This window comes from Salmo salar, chromosome ssa09 (assembly GCF_905237065.1).
Source record: "Salmo salar chromosome ssa09, Ssal_v3.1, whole genome shotgun sequence".
NCBI classification, from domain to species: Eukaryota; Metazoa; Chordata; class Actinopteri; order Salmoniformes; family Salmonidae; genus Salmo; species Salmo salar.
In genome coordinates, this window is record NC_059450.1 from 84,312,868 (window position 1) to 84,334,036 (window position 21,169).

Genomic DNA, 21,169 nt, shown 5'->3' on the forward strand with positions numbered 1-21,169 from the left:
GTGCATCAAAAAGGTTTTAAGTTGGAGGAAGACTTTTCTTTGAGAGATGTCTGGTAACTGTTAGAACTATGTTGTCCATTTCTAGGGAAGACAAAGGCAAGTTTGTGTGTGTGTGTGTGTTAAAGGTTTTTAAATTGGAAGAGGACTATTTTGTAAGAGGTGTCTGTAGTTTAGTAGCACAATACTATTGAAATAATGACATCTGTTTCTATAGGGAAGACAAAGGAGATCAACTATTGGACTACAAGCAGGAAGTTCAAACTATGGAGGAGCAGTTGAAGAAACTTCAGAAAGAGGCAAGATTTTCTGTAGCAGCACTACCAGTAACTGTACCGGAACGTTACACTACTTTTGTCCTCCTCTGAACTCACCTCCATCTTGTGTGTGTTGGGCAGAACCGCAGTCTTCAAGGTGAGGTGCGGGGAATGCGTGCGTTGCGTGACGAGCTGGACTGTCTTCGTGACCGTGCAGGCAGAGCCGAGCAGCTGCATACAGAACTACAGAGCTGCACTCATAGACTACGCAGCCTGGAAGTCACTCGCACACAACTGAAGGTATCTCCACCTATACACCACACACTGTTTAGTACACAGAGACACTATTGAAGGTATCTCCACCAATACACCACACACTGTTTAGTACACAGAGACACTATTGAAGGTATCTCCACCTATACACCACACACTGTTTAGTACACAGAGACACTATTGAAGGTATCTCCACTTATACACCACACACTGTTTAGTACACAGAGACACTATTGAAGGTATCTCCACCTATACACCACACACTGTTCAGTACACAGAGACACTATTGAAGGTATCTCCACTTATACACCACACACTGTTTAGTACACAGAGACACTATTGAAGGTATCTCCACCTATACACCACACACTGTTCAGTACACAGAGACACTATTGAAGGTATCTCCACCTATACACCACACACTGTTTAGTACACAGAGACACTACTGAAGGTATCGCCACCAATACACCACACACTGTTTAGTACACAGAGACACTACTGAAGGTATCGCCACCAATACACCACACACTGTTTAGTACACAGAGACACTATTGAAGGTATCGCCACCTATACACCACACACTGTTTAGTACACAGAGACACTATTGAAGGTATCGCCACCAATACACCACACACTGTTTAGTACACAGAGACACTATTGAAGGTATCGCCACCAATACACCACACTGTTTAGTACACAGAGACACTACTGAAGGTATCGCCACCAATACACCACACACTGTTTAGTACACAGAGACACTATTGAAGGTATCGCCACCAATACACCACACACTGTTTAGTACACAGAGACACTACTGAAGGTATCGCCACCAATACACCACACACTGTTTAGTACACAGAGACACTATTGAAGGTATCGCCACCAATACACCACACTGTTTAGTACACAGAGACACTACTGAAGGTATCGCCACCAATACACCACACACTGTTTAGTACACAGAGACACTATTGAAGGTATCGCCACCAATACACCACACTGTTTAGTACACAGAGACACTACTGAAGGTATCGCCACCAATACACAACACACTGTTGACAGACACAATTGAAGGTACCACACCACACCAACTCTACTGTCAACTGTAGCCACACAGCTGATGGTTGGCCCATTCCAAAAACAACCCTTAGCCCCTTCCCAAGCTACTTCCCCTCTGTGTTTGCAGATGGGCTTACAGTGGGTGATCTCCCTCAATATTGATGACACTGTTGCAGTTTCTACATGTAGTATAGGTGCTAGGTACTGTAGGTGCTAGTAGGGCTGCGGCGGGCAGGACATTTAGTCAGCCGGTTATTGTCAGGTAAAAGTCTGCTGGTCTCACGGTAATTGACGGTTAATTAACACAAACATGTTAAGCGTCTCCAGGCCTCCAACAAGCTGCTGATGCATGCCTTTGGAACGTCTACATTAAAAAAGTATAATTCATCAATTTAACCTACACCATCCCAATAAATCCATGATTTATTTTAATCAGGTCTAAAGAAACATTATGATATGATGAAAATGTATTTCAGAAGAACAGAATAAGAGTTGCCCTACTGTCTGCCTATGTTATCTGGCTATGCGCCATGACATAGGCTGTAGGCTTGTTCATTTAGCTGACAAGATATGCTTATAAGTCCCGAGCAATTATTTTATTTTATATGATTTTATAGTAAGAAGAATATAATTGAAGTTAGCTGAATAAAATAGAAAGGATATTTTTGCCATTATGGGGCGAGTGCGCACATGAAATGGCTATGTTGAGTTTAAAAGTGATCATTTGAAACCTATATGCTAGATTTAGAACTATTTGGCAACTTCAGTTGTGAATTAAACACATCTTAGAATGTCTTAGAAATAAAAACATATATGGGCTGCATGATGCCACTATAGACTGTTGATGATTTGAGAAAGTCGCAAAAACAACTTGGGCTCTGTTCCTTGCCTCAGGCTGCACAGATGTTTTCTCATCAAGTGATCATATTTTCACCCATCAGACTATTCTCAATTAAATCTAGTAATCAATTAGGTAGGATTCGTAGGAACAGGGGCAGGGGGAAAAATACGCTATCTGCATGCACTCGAGTAGGGAATGGAGGCCGCGCACTTTCCCGCCGGTCCATTTTGTAGGATACTTCGGTTACGGAGCTGTGCTTAATATGAGCAGTTGAGAAATAAATACAAACACTTATTTCACTCCACGCATCAACCACAGTTTGAGGAGCATGCTCTCGCTGCCCGACAGGTGATATTCCTGTTTGAGGAGCATTCTCTCGCTGCCCGACAGGTGATATTCCTGTTTGAGGAGCATGCTCTCGCTGCCCGACAGGTGATATTCCTGTTTGAGGAGCATGCTCTCGCTGCCCGACAGGTGATATTCCTGTTTCAGGAGCCTGCTCTCGCTGCCCGACAGGTGATATTCCTGTTTGAGGAGCATGCTCTCGCTGCCCGACAGGTGATATTCCTGTTTGAGGAGCATGCTCTCGCTGCCCGACAGGTGATATTCCTGTTTGAGGAGCATGCTCTCGCTGCCCGACAGGTGATATTCCTGTTTGAGGAGCATGCTCTCGCTGCCCGACAGGTGATATTCCTGTTTGAGGAGCATGCTCTCGCTGCACGACAGGTGATATTCCTGTTTGAGGAGCATGCTCTCGCTGCACGACAGGTGATATTCCTGTTTGAGGAGCATGCTCTCGCTGCCCGACAGGTGATATTCCTGTTTGAGGAGCATGCTCTCGCTGCCCGACAGGTGATATTCCTATTTGAGGAGCATGCTCTCGCTGCACGACAGGTGATATTCCTGTTTGAGGAGTATGCTCTCGCTGCCCGACAGGTGATATTCCTGTTTGAGGAGCATGCTCTCGCTGCATGACAGGTGATATTCCTGTTTGAGGAGCATGCTCTCGCTGCCCGACAGGTGATATTCCTGTTTGAGGAGCATGCTCTCGCTGTCCGACAGGTGATATTCCTGTTTGAGGAGCCTGCTCTCGCTGCCCGACAGGTGATATTCCTGTTTGAGGAGCATGCTCTCGCTGCCCGACATTTGATATTCCTGTTTGAGGAGCATGCTCTCACTGTCCGACAGGTGATATTCCTGTTTGAGGAGCCTGCTCTCGCTGCCCGACAGGTGATATTCCTGTTTGAGGAGCATGCTCTCACTGTCCGACAGGTGATATTCCTATTTGAGGAGCATGCTCTCGCTGTCCGACAGGTGATATTCCTGTTTGAGGAGCATGCTCTCACTGTCCGACAGGTGATATTCCTGTTTGAGGAGCCTGCTCTCGCTGCCCGACAGGTGATATTCCTGTTTGAGGAGCCTGCTCTCGCTGCCCGACAGGTGATATTCCTGTTTGAGGAGCCTGCTCTCGCTGCCCGACAGGTGATATTCCTGTTTGAGGAGCCTGCTCTCGCTGCCCGACAGGTGATATTTCGCCCAAACTCTGTATGCCATGGGCTCTCCATCCTTGTTCCTGCAACTACACAGTGCTTCATTTGGGAAACTAAGTGAAATATGTTCAGGAACATCGATAGTAACAAAACATATTTCACTAAACGGTTGACCACGCGTCTGAGTGCTCGAGAAAGGAATAAAGTAGAGAGAGTAGGAGATGGAAACGCATGGTGGTAAGATATTCTGTATAGCTCAACCAATTAAGTATGAAAATATAAAAGATTCTCTATTACTAGGCTATTCAAAATCAAATATAAATTCACTAATTGTAGGTAAACCGTCCTGCACAATCAATGAACCAACAGCATCGCCTAGGGCTATACATTCTCCCCCAGAATCATGGATATGCATTTGGGAGCGCAGCACAAGGTAATCAGTCCATCCAGTACGCATAATAATACAGTAATATGCGGTAGGCTATGTATTGTAGCAATTTAATTCAGTTATTTTTTTCGGGCTTGGGATCATAACCTTATGCATATGCATGAGCTCTAATATGTATATGGATGTTTTGAATGAATCATCACAATAGAAAGCGCTGTCCATTTTGTTGTGTTGGCTTTGAAACAACATCCACAACAACCATGTTTTACACTATTTCAACCTGCTGTTGAACTTCTGTCTTCAAATTGATGAATCACAGTGAGTTGAGTTTTAAAAGTATGATAGGCCTACTGTTTTGATAAGTGTTTGATGTGATTTTGATGCATTTGCATTGATGTCAGAGTGGTTAGAGGGACAATAGAGCCCTGAGTACCAGGCCATTAGGACGTGATGGAGGGACAATAGAGCCCTGAATACCAGGCCATTAGGACCTGATGGAGGGATAATAGAGCCCTGAGTACCAGGCCATTAGGACCCGATGGAGGGACAATAGATCCCTCAGTACCAGGCCATTAGGACCTGATGGAGGGACAATAGAGACCTGAATATCAAGCCATTAGGACCTGATGGAGGGACAATAGCGCCCTGAATACCAGGCCATTAGGACCTGATGGAGGGACAATGGAGCGCTGAGTACCAGGCCATTAGTACCTGATGGTCCCCTCTCTACAATATGTCTCTCTCTCTGTCTCTATCCCTTGTCTTTCTTTGTGTCTCTGTCTTTGTCTCTCTCTCTGTCTCTGTTCCTGTCTCTGTCTCTATCCCCTGTCCCTGTCTCTGTCTCCATGCCCCATCTCTCTCTGTGTCTCTGTCCTTGTCTCTCTCTGTCTCTATCATATGTCTTTCTTTGTGTCTCTGTCCTTCTCTCTCTCTCTCTCTGGCTGTGTTTCTGTCTTTGTCTCTCTCTCTGTCTCTATCCCCTGTCTTTCTTTGTGTCTCTGTCCATGTCTCTCTCTGTCTCTCTCTGTGTCTCTGTCCCCTGTCTCTGTGTGCAACCCCCTGTAGGAGCAGCAGCAGCTGTGTGTGGCGCTGCAGGAGACTCGGGTCCTGCTGGAGGAGCAGCTGGCAGACACACGGCAACGCTGCTCCAGCCTACGGGAGCTGGAGAGGGACAATCTGCTGCTGCGACAGAGACTCATAGACCTGGAAGGGGTAGGTAATGATGGTAATGTGTATGTGGTAATGTGTGTGTGTGTATTAACCAAACATGTTTGTGAATCACAAGTAAGGAATTTGGCATCTGCTGGTTGGGCTCACATAGACATTTTCACTAATTTGCTGGTGTGTGTAGGAGCAGGACACTGAGAGGCAGAGGGTCGATGAGCTGTTAGAGATGAACATGGGCCTGGAGGCGGAGCTTAGACAGGTGCTTAGACATAACAACAACAATACAGGCACGATGACAGCGGCTCGACATTTCCACCAATCAGAGGTGGAGTCTGACGAGGAGGCTGGGCTAAGAGAGGAGCTAAGAGAAGATATAGGTCAGTCAGTCTGCCTGTCTGTTGTGTGTCTTTTCAGTTAAATTGTTGTCAACTACCCCTCCTCTCTAATTCAAATTCAAATAAGCTTTAATGGCATGAATGGTTACCACTGTTGCCAAAGCAATGCAATTATATATCTCTCCACCCGTCCCCCCGTCCCCCGTCCACCCGTCCACCCGTCCACCCGTCCCCCCCGTCAGATCTGAAGCCTCTGAGTGTGGAGGTGGGTGAGGCGTCGTCACTGAGACTTCTGGGAGCTGAAAATGAGAATGCCGAGCTGAGGAGACGTCTGGAGGACCTGCAGTCTGAACAGGAGGTCAGGGGTCAGAGGGTAAGTGTCAATCAATCAATCAATCAATCAATCAATCAATCAATCAATCAAAATAGAATGAGTCTAGAGTAAACCTCCAGAGGGCTGGCAAAGGCAACAGTAGCAAGGAAAATGAACCTTGAGAAGAATGAGCATCTACACAGGGAACCTTTTGGCTTGCCAAGTACATGTATTAGTGTCCAGGCTAAGGGTATTGCTATTGGAGGATCCAACTGTCTGCTGTATTTTGCAGCAAGCTGATTTGCCGGAGGTGAGGGAGGAGCTGGCCTGTCTGGAGGCAGAACATCAGAATACACTAAGAGAGGTGAGCTGATGTGACCGACTGGGTTTGGACAAGTATGTGTTAACCCTCTGAGCTAAAGCCTAGGAGGCAAACAAAAGTCTTCAGGTCTAAGAGAACGTTACTCATCACGGGGGTGTGGTTCACTAAACCGTTACACTGACATGTAACTAGATGTAACCTCACTGTGTGGTCTGACATGTATCTAGATGTAACCTCACTGTGTTGTCTGACATGTATCTAGATGTGACCTCACTGTGTTGTCTGACATGTATCTAGATGTGACCTCACTGTGTTGTCTGACATGTATCTAGATGTGAACTCACTGTGTTGTCTGACATGTATCTAGATGTGACCTCACTGTGTTGTCTGACATGTATCTAGATGTGACCTCACTGTGTTGTCTGACATGTATCTAGATGTGATCTCACTGTGTTGTCTGACATGTATTTAGATGTGACCTCACTGTGTTGTCTGACATGTATCTAGATGTGATCTCACTGTGTTGTCTGACATGTATCTAGATGTGACCTCACTGTGTTGTCTGACATGTATCTAGATGTGATCTCACTGTGTTGTCTGACATGTATCTAGATGTGACCTCACTGTGTTGTCTGACATGTATCTAGATGTGACATCACTGTGTTGTCTGACATGTATCTAGATGTAACCTCACTGTGTTGTCTGACATGTATCTAGATGTGACCTCACTGTGTTGTCTGACATGTATCTAGATGTGATCTCACTGTGTTGTCTGACATGTATCTAGATGTGACCTCACTGTGTTGTCTGACATGTATCTAGATGTAACCTCACTGTGTTGTCTGACATGTATCTAGATGTGACCTCACTGTGTTGTCTGACATGTATCTAGATGTGACCTCACTGTGTTGTCTGACATGTATCTAGATGTGACCTCACTGTGTTGTCTGACATGTATCTAGATGTGACCTCAGTGTGTTGTCTGACATGTATCTGGATGTGACCTCACTGTGTCGTCTGACACATTAACTGTTCTTGTCATTGTCTACCCTCCTCTCCACTCTCAGTTTCAGAATGTCAAGAACGAAAATGCCACTTTGAAAAAGAGCCTGGAACTGCTGTTGACAAAGCATCAAAGTATTGAGGAAGAAGGAGAGAAGGGAGAGAAGGAGGAGAGGGGAGATAATGAGGAGAGGGGAGAGAGGGGAGTCCAAGGTTCTGAGTCCTCAAGAGGAGAAGGGGAGGGTACTGCCCGGAGAGGGTTGGACAGTGAGAGGGGAGCCAACATCATCAGAACCCAAAGAGAAGCTGGAGTTGGGGCAGAGTTGCTCCATCCTGAAGAGATAGAGGTGCAAGTAGAGGATCAGGTTCTGAAACCTAAAAAGAGAGAAGAAGAAGGTGAGAAGGAGATCGGGAGAGAAAGAGATATAAAACATGTAAAAAATGACAAGGAAGAAGATCTCGGGAAGGCAGACATTAACCAGAAAGAGATAGAAGACCCATACCCAGCCACTGAAGAAGAGAAACTGCCAAAAACAAAGTATGAAGAGAAAGAAAAGTCAGTGGAAAAAAAGTCAGTGGACAAAGACGTGTGTGTGTTCCCTGGGCCTGACGTGGAGCGCCTGGCCTCTGAGCTCCAGCATGCCCTGGAGCAGGCTGACAGGCAGGCATCTGTAGCCCAGGACCTGCACTCCAAGCTGGTGGAACAGAGCAGGAAAGCCTGGGAGGCTGAGCAGAGACTGGTGCTACTGGAGGCCGAGGGCCAGAGACTGAGGAAGGCTACAGAGAGCCTGGCGGAGGCCAAGAGACAGATAGAGGTATGGAACCCATCACGATCCATCCATCCATCCATCCATCCATCCATCCATCCATCCATCCATCCATCCATCCATAGTCTTCCGTAGAGTACCATCATCTGTCCATTCATTCCATCCTTAGTCTTCCTAGTCCTCCTTACTGTAGTCTGTCTGTCAGATGGTTCATCCCTCTGTCCCTTCCACATCATTCCTCTCTGGTGTGTGTTAGGTGCTGCAGGCGGAGGGCCTGCAGATGGAGGAGGAGCTATGTCGTCTGCGGAGCCAGGTTGAGCTGCAGCTGATGCAGGCCTCGGTCATCGCTACTCTGGAGGGGGAGCGAGCCACGCTGGAGAGAGAGAGAGAGACCCTCCGTAGCTCTGTGGACACCCTACGCACTGCCCAACGCAAGGTGGCACTGCTACAATACACACACTATGCACTGCTTAACACACAGACACACACACACACACACACACACACACACACACACACACACACACACACACACACACACACACACACACACACACACACACACACACACACACACACACACACACACACACACACACACACACACACACACACACACTGCTACCAACAGAAAGATCAGGCCTAGATTACACAATGTCACTGAATACTGTGATCCTGAACGCTACCTTGCTTGCCAGGGTGACCAATTGGAGCTGACAACCCAAGCCCTGAGGGCGGAGCTAGAGCACCAGGAGAGGAGTCTGGAATCCTCAAGGCGCAATGAGGAGGAGTTAGAGGCAGAGCTTCGTGAGTTAGCACTAGAGGTAGAGTCTCTGACCCGGGGGCGGAACCAGGCTCTGTTGGAGGCCTCACGATTGGAGCAGGAGAAGGAGGCGTGTCAGGGAGAGCTGGACAGCCAACGGAAGGAGCAGAGGCAGAGGGAGAGGGAGGCGGCCAGGCTGAGGCAGCAGCTACAGAGCACAGCATCAGCCCTGGAACACAGCAACCAGAGGGCCTGCAGTCTGGAGACAGGGCACAGGTGATTCACACCCCTGGACCTGCACACACACACACACACACACACACACACACACACACACACACACACACACACACACACACACACACACACACACACACACACACACACACACACACACACAGATATTTACTTTAAAATACAGGTAGCACAACAGCCCCTTACATGTACATACAGTGTGTTTCTGAGCTATTACCGTATTATGGGTCTGACCTAGTTGATCTCGCTGTTTCTATAGGCATGTGTGTCAGGAGCTGTCTCAATCCAAGGAGCTCTGTGCTCAATTACAAGACCTGGAGAAGGAGCTCGGTACTCGGCTACAGGGTCTGGAGAACGAGAGCCAGGAGCTTAAAGAGCTGAACACAGAAGCCCAGAATAAAATTAGATCTCTGACTCAGGTGTGTGTGTGTGTGTGTGTGTGTGTGTGTGTGTGTGTGTGTGTGTGTGTGTGTGTGTGTGTGTGTGTGTGTGTGTGTGTGTGTGTGTGTGTGTGTGTGTGTGTGTGTGTGTGTGTATATGTGTGTGTATATGTGTGTGTGTGTGTGTGTGTGCCTTGAGCCTAGAAATCCGTTTTCACCCTTTCCTTTTCCCACAGGAGCTAGCCAATGAGAAGGTGCAGTCCCAAGAACTGTCCAATGAGGCTGCACGGCTGAAGCAGGAGTTTGAGAGGGTGGAGGCCGAACTGAAGACTGTTAGCGCTCACCTTCTCCTTTCAGAGAAGTGGGAAAGAGATGCCGTCTCTGCTAATTTCCCACCAGAAAGCCCTGCTAACATACGGAAGGCTACATCCTCAGACAGACTCACACTAGAGCACCCAGAGGCTAAAGATGCCCAACCAAAGGAGGGCCATGACCTCTGTATGACCTCAGATGCTAGAGTAGAGAAGATGGACTGGTCTATGAGTGAACGACTGATAGACCTGGAGAGAGAGGTGTGTGTGTGTGTTCACCTGACGTTTTTTGCTGTGCCATACCCCCTACCCCTCATCTCCCTCTCAGAATGCAGCGGTGGGTTAGGAGAGGGAGGTGTGTGTCTGTGTGTGTTCACCTGGCAGATTCTAATCTGCTGATATATGCTGTGACAACTTGTCATGGGATTGTCAATTGTCTCAAGTCAAATCATCTCTTTCTCACCTCCCCCTCAGAATGCAGCGGTGGGCGCGGAGCGGGAGGTATTGCTATCCCAGCTGTCTCAGTCCCAGGCAGCCAGTAGCCACCTGAGGGAGCAGATAAACACCCTGCAACATCACTCTATCAGCCTGCAAGAGACCTGCACCAAGCTGCAGACACTCAACACTCAGCTACAGGTATCATACAGCAACTATTGTTTTATATAGTTACTATACTGAAACTGTGGCCTCTCACCACTTCAGAGACTGTAATACTGTCACCTGTATCCGAGTGTCACAGTGTTTGATTTCCAACATCCCCCTCCTCTCCCAGGTGGAACAGGCGTCCCTGAGCTTCCAGCATGCAGCAGCGTTGGCGAGGTGCAGCGTGAGCGAGGCCAGGTGTGCTGCTTTGGAGGCGGAGTCTAAGGTGTGGGCCAGGGAACATGAGGAGTCATTGGTCAGGACGGAGGGGCTGAGGAGGGACCAGGAGCGAATGACAGCGCTGCAGCAGAGGCAGGAGGCAGAGCTAGAGGAGCTGCTGGATAAACACTCCTATCTGAGGAGCAGCAACCGTAACCTGGAGACACAGCACAAGGATCTGGAGGGAAGGTAGGGAGCACAGGGATCTGGAGGGAAGGTAGGGAACACAGGGAGCTGGAGGGAAGGTAGGGAACACAGGGATCTGGAGGGGAGATAGGGAACACATGGATCTGGAGGGGAGGTAGGGAGCACAGGGATCTGGAGGGAAGGTAGGGAACACAGGGAGCTGGAGGGAAGGTAGGGAACACAGGGATCTGGAGGGGAGATAGGGAACACAGGGATCTGGAGGGAAGGTAGGGAACACAGGGAGATGGAGGGAAGGTAAAGAACACAAGGACCTGGAGGGGAGGTAGGGAACACAGGGATCTGGAGGGGAGGTAGGGAACACAGGGATCTGGAGGGGAGGTAGGGAGCACAGGGATCTGGAGAGGAGGTAGGGAACACAGGGATCTGGAGGGGAGGTAGGGAGCACAGGGATCTGGAGGGAAGTTAGGGAACGCAGGGATCTGGAGGGGAGGTAGGGAACACAGGGAGCTGGAGGGGAGATAGGGAACACAGGGATCTGGAGGGAAGGTAGGGAACACAGGGAGCTGGAGGGAAGGTAGGGAACACAGGGATCTGGAGGGGAGGTAGGGAACACAGGGATCTGGAGGGGAGGTAGGGAGCACAGGGATCTGGAGAGGAGGTAGGGAACACAGGGATCTGGAGGGGAGGTAGGGAACACAGGGATCTGGAGGGGAGGTAGGGAACACAGGGATCTGGAGGGGAGGTAGAGAACACAGGGAGCTGGAGGGAAGGTTGGGAACACAGGGATCTGGAGGGAAGGTAGGGAACACAGGGAGCTGGAGGGAAGGTTGGGAACACAGGGATCTGGAGGGAAGGTAGGGAACACAGGGAGCTGGAGGGAAGGTTGGCAACACAGGGATCTGGAGGGAAGGTAGGGAACACAGGGATCTGGAGGGAAGGTAGGGAACACAGGGATCTGGAGGGGAGGTAGGGAACACAGGGATCTGGAGGGGAGGTAGGGAACACAGGGATCTGGAGGGGAGGTAGGGAACACAGGGATCTGGAGGGGAGGTAGAGAACACAGGGAGCTGGAGGGAAGGTTGGGAACACAGGGATCTGGAGGGAAGGTAGGGAACACAGGGATCTGGAGGGAAGGTAGGGAACACAGGGAGCTGGAGGGAAGGTTGGGAACACAGGGATCTGGAGGGAAGGTAGGGAACACAGGGAGCTGGAGGGAAGGTTGGCAACACAGGGATCTGGAGGGAAGGTAGGGAACACAGGGATCTGGAGGGAAGGTAGGGAACACAGGGATCTGGAGGGGAGGTAGGGAACACAGGGATCTGGAGGGAAGGTAGGGAACACAGGGAGCTGGAGGGAAGGTTGGGAACACGGGGATCTGGAGGGAAGGTAAGGAACACAGGGATCTGGAGGGAAGGTTGGGAACACAGGGATCTGGAAGGAAGGTAGGGAACACAGGGAGCTGGAGGGAAGGTTGGGAACACAGGGATCTGGAGGGACGGTAGGGAACACAGGGAGCTGGAGGGAAGGTTGGGAACACAGGGATCTGGAGGGAAGGTAGGGAACACAGGGAGCTGGAGGGAAGGTTGGGAACACAGGGATCTGGAGGGAAGGTAGGGAACACAGGGAGCTGGAGGGAAGGTTGGGAACACAGGGATCTGGAGGGAAGGTAGGGAACACAGGGAGCTGGAGGGAAGGTTGGGAACACAGAGATCTGGAGGGAAGGTAGGGAACACAGGGATCTGGAGGGAAGGTAGGGAACACAGGGATCTGGAGGGGAGGTAGGGAACACAGGGATCTGGAGGGAAGGTAGGGAACACAGGGATCTGGAGGAGAGGTAGGGAACACAGGGAGCTGGAGAGAAGGTTGGGAACACAGGGATCTGGAGGGGAGGTAGGGAGCACAGCGAGCTGGAGGGAAGGTAGGGAGCCCAGGGAGCTGTAGGGTAGGTAGGGAACATAGGGAGCTGGTTGAAAGGTAGTGAATGCTGGAGGGTGGGTAGGGAACACAGGGAGCTGGAGGGAAGGTAGAAAACACAGGGAGCTGGAGGGAAGGTAGAAAACACAGGGAGCTGGAGGGTGGGTAGGGAACACAGGGAGCTGGAGGGAAGGTAGAAAACACAGGGAGCTGGAGGGGAGGTAGAAAACACAGGGAGCTGGAGGGTAGGTAGGGAACACAGGGAGCTGGAGGGAAGGTAGAAAACACAGGGAGCTGGAGGGGAGGTAGGGAACATAGGGAGCTGGAGGGAAGGTAGGGAACACAGGGATTTGGAGGGAAGTTTGGGAACACAGGGATCTGGAGGGAATGGAACACAGGGAGCTAAAGGGAAGGTAGAGAACACAGGGATCTGGAGGGAATGGAACACAGGGAGCTAAAGGGAAGGTAGGGAACACAGGGATCTGGAGGGAGGGTAGAGAAAACAGGGAGATGGAGGGAGGGTAGTGAACACCAAGTAACACTTTATTTAAAAATGTATACATAAGACATTGTTAACTTTATGAAACCAGTCTGATTGGAATTCCATATGCCATTGAATACACTGACTTGTGAAAAAACCCTGATAATTTTTTTTAAATGAAATCATTCATGATACCTTAATGACTGTTTAAGTATAATTCATACCAATGTTCATAACACCTTCATGTTCTCCAGGTATCAGGAGCTCCTGGGCTTCAAATCCAAGATGGAGGAGACAAAAAGAGAGATGAAAATGGAGAGAGAGAAGATGGAGGGAGAGGTGCAAAAGCAGGTGGAGAGAGAAAGAGAATTAGAGAGACTGAAAGAGGATAATGAGAGGTAAAACTAAAACTGTCTCAGGCTATGTGTCAGTCAAACAACTAACTGCTCCATCATCACTTATTCTCTTCAAACCATTTCATTTAATATGACTTCTTAATCCATTCAGTTCATCCCTGGTCCATTCAGTTCATCCCTGATTATTCAGTTCATCCCTGGTCCATTAAGTTCATCCCTGGTCCATTCAGGTCATCCCTGATCTATTCAGTTCATCCCTGGTCTATTCAGTTCATCCCTGGTCTATTCAGTTCATCCCCGATCTATTCAGTTCATCCCTGGTCTATTCAGAGCATCCCTGAACTATTCAGTTCATCCCTGATCTATTCAGTTCATCCCTGGTCAATTCAGTTCATTCCTGGTCCAATCAGTTCATCCCTGATCTATTCAGTTCATCCCTGGTCCATTCAGTCATCCCTGATCTATTCAGTTAATCCCTGGTCCATTCAGTTTATCCCTGATCTATTCAGTTCATCCCTGGTCCATTCAGTTCATCCCTGGTCCATTCAGTTCATCCCTGATCTATTCAGTTCATCCCTGGTCCATTCAGTTCATCCTGGTCCATTCAGTTCATCCCTGGTCCATTCAGTTCATCCATGATCTATTCAGTTCGTCCCCGATCTATTCAGTTCATCCCTGAACTATTCAGTCCATCCCTGGTCTATTCAGTTCATCCCTGATCTATTCAGTTCATCCCTGGTCCATTCAGTTAATCCCTGGTCAGTTCAGTTCATCCCTGGTCTATTCAGTTCATCCCTGGTCTATTCAGTTCATCCCTGATCTATTCAGTTCATCCCTGATCTATTCAGTTCGTCCCTGGACCATTAAGTTCATTCCTGGTCCATTCAGTTCATCCCTGATCTATTCAGGTCATCCCTAGTCCATTCAGTTCATCCCTGGTCCATTCAGTTAATCCCTGATCTATTCAATTCATCCCTGGTCCATTCAGTTCATCCCTGGTCTATTCAGTTCATCCCTGATCTATTCAGTTCATCCCTGATCTATTCAGTTCGTCCCTGGACCATTAAGTTCATTCCTGGTCCATTCAGTTCATCCCTGATCTATTCAGGTCATCCCTCGTCCATTCAGTTCATCCCTGGTCCATTCAGTTAATCCCTGATCTATTCAATTCATCCCTGGTCCATTCAGTTCATCCGTGATCTATTCAGTTCATCCCAGATCTATTCAGTTCATCCCTGAACTATTCAGTTCATCCCTGGTCTATTCAGTTCATCCCTGGTCCATTCAGTTCATCCGTGATCTATTCAGTTCATCCCTGATCTATTCAGTTCATCCCTGAACTATTCAGTTCATCCCTGGTCTATTCAGTTCATCCCTGATCTATTCAGTTCATCCCTGGTCCATTCAGTTAATCCCTGGTCTATTCAGTTCATCCCTGGTCTATTCAGTTCATCCCTGATCTATTCAGATCATCCCTGGTCCATTAAGTTCATTCCTGGTCCATTCAGTTCATCCCTGATCTATTCAATTCATCCCTGGTCCATTCAGTTCATCCGTGATCTATTCAGTTCATCCCAGATCTATTCAGTTCATCCCTGAACTATTCAGTTCATCCCTGGTCTATTCAGTTCATCCCTGGTCCATTCAGTTCATCCGTGATCTATTCAGTTCATCCCTGATCTATTCAGTTCATCCCTGAACTATTCAGTTCATCCCTGGTCTATTCAGTTCATCCCTGATCTATTCAGTTCATCCCTGGTCCATTCAGTTAATCCCTGGTCTATTCAGTTCATCCCTGGTCTATTCAGTTCATCCCTGATCTATTCAGATCATCCCTGGTCCATTAAGTTCATTCCTGGTCCATTCAGTTCATCCCTGATCTATTCAGGTCATCCCTGGTCCATTCAGTTCATCCCTGGTCCATTCAGTTCATCCCTGATCTATTCAATTCATCCCTGGTCCATTCAGTTCATCCGTGATCTATTCAGTTCATCCCTGGTCCATTCAGTTAATCCCTGGTCTATTCAGTTCATCACTGGTCTATCCAGTTCATCCCTGGTCTATTCAGTTCATCCCTGATCTATTCAGTTCATCCCTGATCTATTCAGTTCATCCCTGGTCCATTCAGTTCATTCCTGGTCCATTCAGTTCATCCCTGATCTATTCAGGTCATCCCTGGTCCATTCAGTTCATCCCTGGTCCATTCAGTTAATCCCTGATCTATTCAATTCATCCCTGGTCCATTCAGTTCATCCGTGATCTATTCAGTTCATCCCAGATCTATTCAGTTCATCCCTGAACTATTCAGTTCATCAATGGTCTATTCAGTTCATCCCTGATCTATTCAGTTCATCCCTGGTCAATTCAGTTAATACCTGGTCTATTCAGTTCATCCCTGATCTATTCAGTCCATCCCTGATCTATTCAGTTCATCCCTGGTATATTCAGTTCATCCCTGATCTATTCAGTCCAACCCCGATCCATTCAGTTCATCAATGGTCCATTCAGTTCATCCCTAATCTATTCAGTTCATCCCTGGCCCATTCAGGTCATCCCTGGTCCATTCAGTTCATCCCAGATCTATTCAGTTGATCCCTGATCCATTCAGTTCATCCCTGGTCCATTTAGTCCATCCCTGGTCCATTCAGTTCATCCAAGATCTATTCAGGTCATCCCTGATCCATTTAGGTCTTCCCTGGTCCATTCAGGTCATCCCTGATCTATTCAGATCATAACTGGTCCATTCAGGTCATCCCTGATCTATTCAGTTCATCCCTGATCTATTCAGGTTATCCCTGGTCCATTCAGTTCACCCCTGATCTATTCAGGTTATCCCTGGTCCATTCAGTTCATCCCTGGTCCATTCAATTCATCCCTGATCTATTCAGTTCATCCCTGGTCCATTCAGGTCATCCCTGATCCATTCAGTTCATCCCTGATCTATTAAGTTCATCCCTGGTCCATTAAGGTCATCCCTGGTCCATTCAGTTCATCCCTGGTCCATTCAGGTCATTCCTGATCTATTCAGTTCATCCCTGGTCCATTCAGTTCATCCCTGGTCCATTCAGTTCATCCCTGATCTATTCAGTTCATCCCTGAACTATTCAGTTCATCCCTGGTCTATTCAGTTCATCCCTGATCTATTCAGTTCATCCCTGGTCCATTCAGTTAATCCCTGGTCTATTCAGTTCATCCCTGGTCTATTCAGTTCATCCCTGATCTATTCAGTTCATCCCTGGTCTATTCAGTTCATCCCTGGTCCATTCAGTTCATCCCTGATCTATTCAGTTCATCCCTGGTCCATTCAGTTCATCCGTGATCTATTCAGTTCATCCCAGATCTATTCAGTTCATCCCTGAACTATTCAGTTCATCCCTGGTCTATTCAGTTCATCCCTGGTCCATTCAGTTCATCCGTGATCTATTCAGTTCATCCCTGATCTATTCAGTTCATCCCTGAACTATTCAGTTCATCCCTGGTCTATTCAGTTCATCCCTGATCTATTCAGTTCATCCCTGGTCCATTCAGTTAATCCCTGGTCTATTCAGTTCATCCCTGGTCTATTCAGTTCATCCCTGATCTATTCAGTTCATCCCTGGTCCATTAAGTTCATTCCTGGTCCATTCAGTTCATCCCTGATCTATTCAGTTAATCCCTGGTCTATTCAGTTCATCCCTGGTCTATTCAGTTCATCCCTGAACTATTCAGTTCATCCCTGGTCCATTCAGTTCATCCCTGATCTATTCAGTTCATCCCTGGTCCATTCAGTTAATCCCTGGTCTATTCAGTTCATCACTGGTCTATTCAGTTCATCCCTGGTCTATTCAGTTCATCCCTGATCTATTCAGTTCATCCCTGATCTATTCAGTTCATCCCTGGTCCATTCAGTTCATTCCTGGTCCATTCAGTTCATCCCTGATCTATTCAGGTCATCCCTGGTCCATTCAGTTCATCCCTGGTCCATTCAGTTAATCCCTGATCTATTCAATTCATCCCTGGTCCATTCAGTTCATCCGTGATCTATTCAGTTCATCCCAGATCTATTCAGTTCATCCCTGAACTATTCAGTTCATCAATGGTCTATTCAGTTCATCCCCGATCTATTCAGTTCATCCCTGGTCAATTCAGTTAATACCTGGTCTATTCAGTTCATCCCTGATCTATTCAGTCCATCCCTGATCTATTCAGTTCATCCCTGGTATATTCAGTTCATCCCCGATCTATTCAGTTCAACCCCGATCCATTCAGTTCATCAATGGTCCATTCAGTTCATCCCTAATCTATTCAGTTCATCCCTGGCCCATTCAGGTCATCCCTGGTCCATTCAGTTCATCCCCAGATCTATTCAGTTGATCCCTGATCCATTCAGTTCATCCCTGGTCCATTTAGTCCATCCCTGGTCCATTCAGTTCATCCAAGATCTATTCAGGTCATCCCTGGTCCATTTAGGTCTTCCCTGGTCCATTCAGGTCATCCCTGATCTATTCAGATCATATCTGGTCCATTCAGGTCATCCCTGATCTATTCAGTTCATCCCTGATCTATTCAGGTTGTCCCTGGTCCATTCAGTTCACCCCTGATCTATTCAGGTTGTCCCTGGTCCATTCAGTTCATCCCCTGGTCCATTCAATTCATCCCTGATCTATTCAGTTCATCCCTGGTCCATTCAGGTCATCCCTGATCCATTCAGTTCATCCCTGATCTATTAAGTTCATCCCTGGTCCATTAAGGTCATCCCTGGTCCATTCAGTTCATCCCTGGTCCATTCAGGTCATTCCTGATCTATTCAGTTCATCCCTGGTCCATTCAGTTCATCCCTGGTCCATTCAGTTCATCCCTGATCCATTCAGTTCATCCCTGATCCATTCAGTTACTCTCTGATCCATTCAGTTCATCCTTGATCTATTCAGTTCATCACTAATCTATTCAGATCATCCCTGATCTATTCAGTTAATCCCTGATCCATTCATTTCATCCTTGATCTATTCAGTTCATCCCTGGTCTATTCAGTTCATCACTGAACTATTCAGGTCATCCCTGGTCCATTCAGTTCATCCCTGGTCCATTCACTTAATCCCTGAACTATTCAATTCATCCCTGGTCCATTCAGTTCATCCGTGATCTATTCAGTTCATCCCAGATCTATTCAGTTCATCCCTGAACTTTTCAGGTCATCCCTGGTCTATTCAGTTCATTCCTGGTCCAATCAGTTCATCCCTGATCTATTCAGTTCATCCCTGGTCCATTCAGTTCATCCCTGATCTATTCAGTTAATCCCTGGTCCATTCAGTCCATCCCTGATCCATTCAGTTCATCCCTGGTCCATTCAGTTCATCCCTGGTCCATTCAGTTCATCCCTGATCTATTCAGTTAATCCCTGGTCCATTCAGTTCATCCCTGATCCATTCAGTTCATCCCTGGTCCATTCAGTTCATCCCTGGTCCATTCAGTTCATCCCTGATCTATTCAGTTCATCCCTGGTCCATTCAGTTCATCCTGGTCCATTCAGTTCATCCCTGATCTATTTAGTTCATTCCTGGTCCATTCAGTTCATCCGTGATCTATTCAGTTCATCCCTGATCTATTCAGTTCATCCCTGAACTATTCAGTTCATCCCTGGTCCATTCAGGTCATCCCTGGTCCATTCAGGTCATCCCTGATCTATTCAGTTCATCCCTGCTCCATTCAGGTCATCCCTGATCTATTCAGTTCATCCCTGATCCATTCAGTTCATCCCTGGTCCATTCAGTTCATCCCTGGTCCAATCAGTTTATCCCTGATCTATTCAGTTCATCCCTGGTCCATTCAGTTCATACCTGATCTATTCAGTCAATCCCTGGTCCATTCAGTTCATCCCTGATCTATTCAGATCATCCCTGGTCCATTCAGTTCATCCCTGGTCCATTCAGTTCATCCCTGATCTTTTCAGTTTATTCCTGGTCCATTCAGTTCATCCTGGTCCATTCAGTTCATCCCTGATCTATTCAGTTCATCACTGGTCCATTCAGTTCATCCCTGGTCCATTCAGTTCATCCCTGATCTATTCAGTTCATCCCTGGCCCATTCAGGTCATCCCTGGTACATTCAGTTTATCCCTAATCTATTCAGTTCATCCCTGATCCATTCAGTTCATCCCTGGTCCATTCAGTTCATCCCTGATCCATTCAGTTAATCCCTGATCTATTCAGTTGATCCCTGGTCCATTAAGTTAATTCCTGGTCCATTCAGTTCATCCCTGATCTATTCAGTTCATCCCTGGTCCATTCAGTTAATCCCTGGTCTATTCAGTTCATCACTGGTCTATTCAGTTCATCCCTGGTCTATTCAGTTCATCCCTGATCTATTCAGTTCATCCCTGATCTATTCAGTTCATCCCTGGTCCATTCAGTTCATTCCTGGTCCATTCAGTTCATCCCTGATCTATTCAGGTCATCCCTGGTCCATTCAGTTCATCCCTGGTCCATTCAGTTAATCCCTGATCTATTCAATTCATCCCTGGTCCATTCAGTTCATCCGTGATCTATTCAGTTCATCCGTGATCTATTCAGTTCATCCCAGATCTATTCAGTTCATCCCTGAACTATTCAGTTCATCAATGGTCTATTCAGTTCATCCCTGATCTATTCAGTTCATCCCTGGTCAATTCAGTTAATACCTGGTCTATTCAGTTCATCCCTGATCTATTCAGGTCATCCCTGGTCCATTTAGGTCTTCCCTGGTCCATTCAGGTCATCCCTGATCTATTCAGATCATCCCTGGTCCATTCAGGTCATCCCTGATCTATTCAGTTCATCCCTGATCTATTCAGGTTATCCCTGGTCCATTCAGTTCACCCCTGATCTATTCAGGTTATCCCTGGTCCATTCAGTTCATCCCTGGTCCATTCAGTTCATCCCTGATCTATTCAGTTCATCCCGGATCATCATCCCTGGTCAATTCAGTTCATCCCTGATCCATTCAGTTCATCCCTGATCTATTAAGTTCATCCCTGGTCCATTCAGGTCATCCCTGGTCCATTCAGTTCATCCCTGGTCCATTCAGGTCATTCCTGATCTATTCAGTTCATCCCTGGTCCATTCAGTTCATCCCTGGTCCATTCAGTTCATCCCTGATCCATTCAGTTCATCCCTGATCCATTCAGTTACTCTCTGATCCATTCAGTTCATCCTTGATCTATTCAGTTCATCACTGATCTATTCAGATCATCCCTGATCTATTCAGTTAATCCCTGATCCATTCAGTTCATCCTTGATCTATTCAGTTCATCCCTGGTCTATTCAGTTCATCCCTGAACTATTCAGTTCATCCCTGATCTATTCAGTTCATCCCTGATCTATTGAGTTCATCCCTGGTCCATTCAGTTAATCCCTGAACTTTTCAATTCATCCCTGGTCCATTCAGTTCATCCGTGATCTATTCAGTTCATCCCAGATCTATTCAGTTCATCCCTGAACTTTTCAGTTCATCCCTGGTCTATTCAGTTCATTCCT

General features: G+C 47.4%; 1 protein-coding gene across 3 annotated transcripts in view; it reads left to right on the forward strand.

The window, feature by feature from the left end:
• LOC106612079 (protein Daple) overlaps positions 1-21,169 on the forward strand; it is an 84,467-nt gene that overhangs the window by 4,134 nt on the left and 59,164 nt on the right. For all 3 annotated transcript variants that reach the window (XM_045724135.1, XM_045724136.1, XM_045724137.1), the window contains exons 9-22: positions 215-296; positions 396-554; positions 5,371-5,517; positions 5,657-5,849; positions 6,050-6,180; positions 6,413-6,484; positions 7,510-8,259; positions 8,468-8,647; positions 8,910-9,250; positions 9,489-9,648; positions 9,846-10,181; positions 10,395-10,556; positions 10,693-10,970; positions 13,578-13,721. In XM_045724135.1, the coding sequence (XP_045580091.1) occupies positions 215-296; positions 396-554; positions 5,371-5,517; positions 5,657-5,849; positions 6,050-6,180; positions 6,413-6,484; positions 7,510-8,259; positions 8,468-8,647; positions 8,910-9,250; positions 9,489-9,648; positions 9,846-10,181; positions 10,395-10,556; positions 10,693-10,970; positions 13,578-13,721 (3,135 nt within the window). The remainder of the gene's footprint in view (positions 1-214; positions 297-395; positions 555-5,370; positions 5,518-5,656; positions 5,850-6,049; positions 6,181-6,412; positions 6,485-7,509; positions 8,260-8,467; positions 8,648-8,909; positions 9,251-9,488; positions 9,649-9,845; positions 10,182-10,394; positions 10,557-10,692; positions 10,971-13,577; positions 13,722-21,169) is intronic.